This window comes from Triticum urartu, chromosome 1A (genome assembly GCF_056163025.1).
Source record: "Triticum urartu cultivar PI428250 chromosome 1A, HENAU_Tu73, whole genome shotgun sequence".
Taxonomy (NCBI): Eukaryota; Viridiplantae; Streptophyta; class Magnoliopsida; order Poales; family Poaceae; genus Triticum; species Triticum urartu.
The window spans coordinates 45,718,766-45,723,060 of NC_141873.1; the positions used below are offsets into that span (position 1 = coordinate 45,718,766).

General features: G+C 45.3%; 1 protein-coding gene across 2 annotated transcripts; it reads left to right on the top strand.

Annotated features, from left to right (window-relative positions):
* Window positions 1-204: 204 nt before the first annotated feature.
* On the top strand, window positions 205-4,031 carry LOC147989862 (uncharacterized). 2 transcript variants are annotated; one of them, XM_087546239.1, is made up of 2 exons: window positions 205-3,193; window positions 3,344-4,031. In XM_087546239.1, the coding sequence occupies exon 1, from the start codon at window positions 472-474 to the stop codon at window positions 2,938-2,940; it is 2,469 nt and encodes an 822-aa protein (XP_087402365.1). In that variant the 5' UTR covers window positions 205-471; the 3' UTR covers window positions 2,941-3,193; window positions 3,344-4,031. The 2 variants fall into 2 exon arrangements, with proteins under 2 accessions (XP_087402365.1, XP_087402368.1); XM_087546242.1 differs by having other exon boundaries at window positions 3,485-4,031.
* Window positions 4,032-4,295: the final 264 nt, after the last annotated feature.

A 4,295-nucleotide genomic window follows, 5' to 3' on the forward strand; every position in this document is an offset into this window, starting at 1 on the left:
AAAACCGTGACGCTCTGGTTTGGATTCGACCAGTACAAATCTGGGTTTATTTTTTGCACCGTGGGTTTTTGGATACGTGAGAAAATCAACCAAAATGGGTGTTTGGAAGATTCACAAAGTATATTTTGCAACACAACTTTTTTACAGGCCTATTCAGCGTTCAGCGAACACAGTCAAGGACAGAAGCTTTTGATTGTGAAGAAGAGAGAGAGCATAGAAACCAGCAAAACTGAGCTTTTGATTGGGAGGAGGCTCTCAGTTGCGACTCCAAAAAGCTCTCCACCGTGTACGAACTCGACGGCCGCCGCTCCCCCCGCACCTCGTCGACGGTCCGCCGGTGTCCGGTCTCCGCTACCCCTCCTCCTTTACCTCGCCGATTTCCCGCCTCCGCCTCCGCCTCCGGTCCTCCTCCTCCTGCACTGCACCTAGCCGAATTCTGCTCTCCGCCACCGCTCCTCCTTTACCTCGCCGATGTCACGCCGCTATACCATCACACTGATCTCCCGCCTCCGAGTCCCCCGCCGCTGCTCCTCCTCCACCTCCATCTCGCCGCCGTCACGCTCCTGGTCTCCCCGCGACGCCTTTGCCGCGGCCACAGAGCGCGTGCGCGCCGGCACGCTCAGCCCGGAAGATGCACACAACCTGTTCGATGAATTGCTGCGGCAGGGCACTCCGGTCCCCGAGCGCTCCCTGAACGGCTTCCTTGCCGCCCTCGCCCGTGCTACGTCCTCCACTGCCTGCATCAAAGATGGCCCCGCCCTCGCCCTTGCTCTCTTCAACCGTGTGTGCAGAGAAGAAGCCAGCCCGCAGGTTGCAGTGCCCACCGTTTGCACCTACAACGTCCTCATGGACTGCTGCTGCCGCGCGCGTCGCCCAGACCTAGGGCTTGCCTTATTCGGCTGCATCCTCAGGACGGGCTTGAAGATAGACCAAATCACCGCCAACACCCTCCTCAAGTGCCTCTGCTATGCAAAACAGACAGAAGAGGCTGTGTACGTGCTGCTTCATAGGATGTCGGAGCTCAGCTGTGTGCCTGATGCCTTCGCATACAACATAGTTCTTAAGAGCTTATGTAAAGGTAGCAGGAGCCAGCGGGCGCACGACCTGCTCCGGACGATGGCAAAAGATAGAGGTGGCTGCTTCCCTGATGTGGTGACATATACCACGGTCATCCATGGCTTTTTCAAGGAGGGCGAAACAGGTAAGGCATGCAATCTATTCCATGAAATGATCCATCAAGGGGTTGAGCCCGATGTGGCGACGTACAACTCGGTTATTGATGCGTTGTGCAAGGCCAGAGCAATGGACAAGGCTGAAGTAGTCCTTCAGCAGATGGTCGATAAAGGTGTTCAACCTGATACAGTGACATATACTTGCATGATCAATGGATATTCCACATCTGGGCAGTTGAAAGAGGCTGCTAAAATGTTCAGAGAAATGAAAAGCCGGGGTCTTATACCAGATATTGTTACTTGCAACTCGTTCCTGGCCTCCATTTGCAAGCATGGAACAAGCAAAGAAGCTGCAGAGTTTTTCGATGCCATGACTGCCAAGGGCCACGAACCGAATATCGTCTCATACCGTATTTTGCTTCATGGGTATGCTACTGAAGGATGCTTTCCTGATATGATTGATGTCTTTAATTCAATGGAAAGCAATGGTATTGCAGCCGACTGCCATGTTTTCAACATATTAATTGATGCATATGCTAAACGTGGAATGATGGATGAAGCTATGCTGATATCAAGTAAAATGCAGGAACGCAGAGTGAATCCTGATGTAGTCACCTATTCCAGCATAATAGCTGGACTTTCCAGATTGGGTAGGCTGACTGAGGCCATGGAAAAATTCAATCAGATGATTGCCTTGGGAGTACAACCGAACAAAGCTGTTTATCACGCACTGATTCAGGGTTTTTGCATAGATGGTGATTTGGCTAAAGCTAAGCAGTTGGTTTCTGAAATGATGAACAGAGGTATTCCTCGTCCTAACATTTCGTTCTTTAGTTCAGTAATAAAGAGTCTCTGCCAAGAAGGAAGGGTTATGGATGCACATGATATCTTTGACTTGGTTATAGACATGGGTGAGAGGCCTGATGGCATTTTATTTAATTCACTGATTGACGGTTACTGCTTAGTCGGGAAGATGGATAAAGCATTAAAAGTGCTTGATGTCATGGAATCAGTTGGTGTTGAGCCTGATGTTTTTACATACAGTACACTTGTTAATGGCTATTGTAGAAATGGAAGGATCGATGATGGTTTGACTCTGTTCAGAGAGATGCCGCGTAAGAGAATTAAACCTGACACTGTTTCATATCACGTAATAATGGTTGGGTTGTTTCGTGCTGGGAGAACTGTTGCCGCAAGGAAAATGTTCCATGAGATGACCGAGAGTGGAACAATGGTGGACATTTTCACATACAATATAATACTAGGAGGCCTTTGTAGAAATAATTGTGCAGACGAAGCGATCGCACTGTTCCAGAAACTACGAGCAATGAATGTGAAGTTTGATATTACCACACTCAATACCATGATTAATGCAATGTACAACGTTCAAAGAAAAGAAGAAGCTAAGGATTTGTTTGCTACAATATCAGCCAGTGGGTTGGTGTCTAATGAATCTACTTACAGAGTAATGATAAAAAATCTTCTGGAAGAAGGATCAGTGGAAAAAGCTGACAGTATGTTTTCGTTGATGGACAAGAGTGGTATAGCTCCCAGCTCTCGTCTGTTAAATGATATTATCAGAATGTTGTTGGAAAAAGGTGAGATCGCCAAGGCCGGAAATTATTTGTCTAAAGTTGATGGGAAGAGCATCTCACTTGAAGCTTCAACGACTTCATTAATGTTGTCTCTCTTTTCAAGAGAAGGGAAATATCGGGAGGACATGAAATTGCTTCCTGCAAAGTATCAATTTTTCGATGGATTTTGTTGATTTTGCACAAGACTCTGCTCAGGAAGCTTGAGTTTTTGCTTGCATAAACCCTCCTGCCAGTATGACCGTATAAGAAATCCAAACTGCCTGCTTGTAGCATTGGGGTCATTTAGCGGTGTGTCAAAATCACAAGAGTGTGAAATGTCTATGAATCTTTTAACCTTTGATGGGAGTGGAAAGGTAGACCAAGTAGTCTAACACAGACTAGTTGGAGAACTTTTTGGGGGTAAGGACTTCTGATGGCGACTGGAAGGTATACAATATTTTTCTAGCAGCCACCGGACATTTTTTAATCTTTGTAAAACAGACACTTTCCTTCATATGAATGCATTTTTAGAAATGTTAATCTTAGTGCTCTGGTCATAGGTCCATATGAAACTGTGGGTTTACTTTTACTTTGCAGTGCTCACGCTGAAGTCTCCAATACTCTATGCTGCTGTCAGTAGGATCTGTAATGAGCACCAAGGCTGAGTGCAGAGAAATGGGAGGCTGTACTCCACAAAAGCAGTATTCGCAATTTTGCACTGACTGGAATTTTTGGCAGGACACAAGCTTGGCTACAACGACTTGGCATCAGGTATGAAGCAGTCATTTGCTTTCAAGCTCGGCTACAAGGAGGATCTATCTACTTCCGGAAACAAATATGCCATGATGGGCCTGCACTCTTCGGTGCTGTTTATGCACCTGTTGAAGAAATATGTCAGTTACGTGAGGATCGTGTTCATTCTGCACTCTTCTGTACAGTGTTTCTAAATATCACAATAAAGTGAACATCGTCATGTTTTTCCTCAAAAATGCAGCCTCACTTCCTTTATTGCAGTTAGAAGATTTGACAATTCAGTTGTTCATCAGGAAGTTCAGGGAGGCTGTTTTCTTTAGCTCGTGATCACTGATCAGTAGTTCGGTTGTTTCATTCTTCTCTTTTATAGTATGACTGAATGCAAAGTTTTGTGTGTTTGTTATTGTTGCTCGCTTGCTTCATTTAAACGGTATTGCTGTCAGGATTTATTTACCATCTGTTCTGACAAGGTAAAGGCCCCACTCACCTTCTTTCTGAGAAAATTAATTGAAGCTGCAAAAGTATTGATGCATCTGCGTGAGGTTGTCCTGCCTCTGATTGTATCTGTTGAACTCAGTAATGCTTCTTTTTTTTTGGCAAACTAGTAATGCTTCTCCTACAAACTTTCTTGTCATACATGCTCATTGTCTAAACAACTCTTTTGCATACATACATTTGGTGAAATCCTGATTCCTTTTTGTATGAGCTGATATATTGTTTTCCATACATTGGCACCATGGATTATGGTTTGTGCATCTTTAATAGAACAGTTGTATGTCCCTCTCAAAAAAGAAAA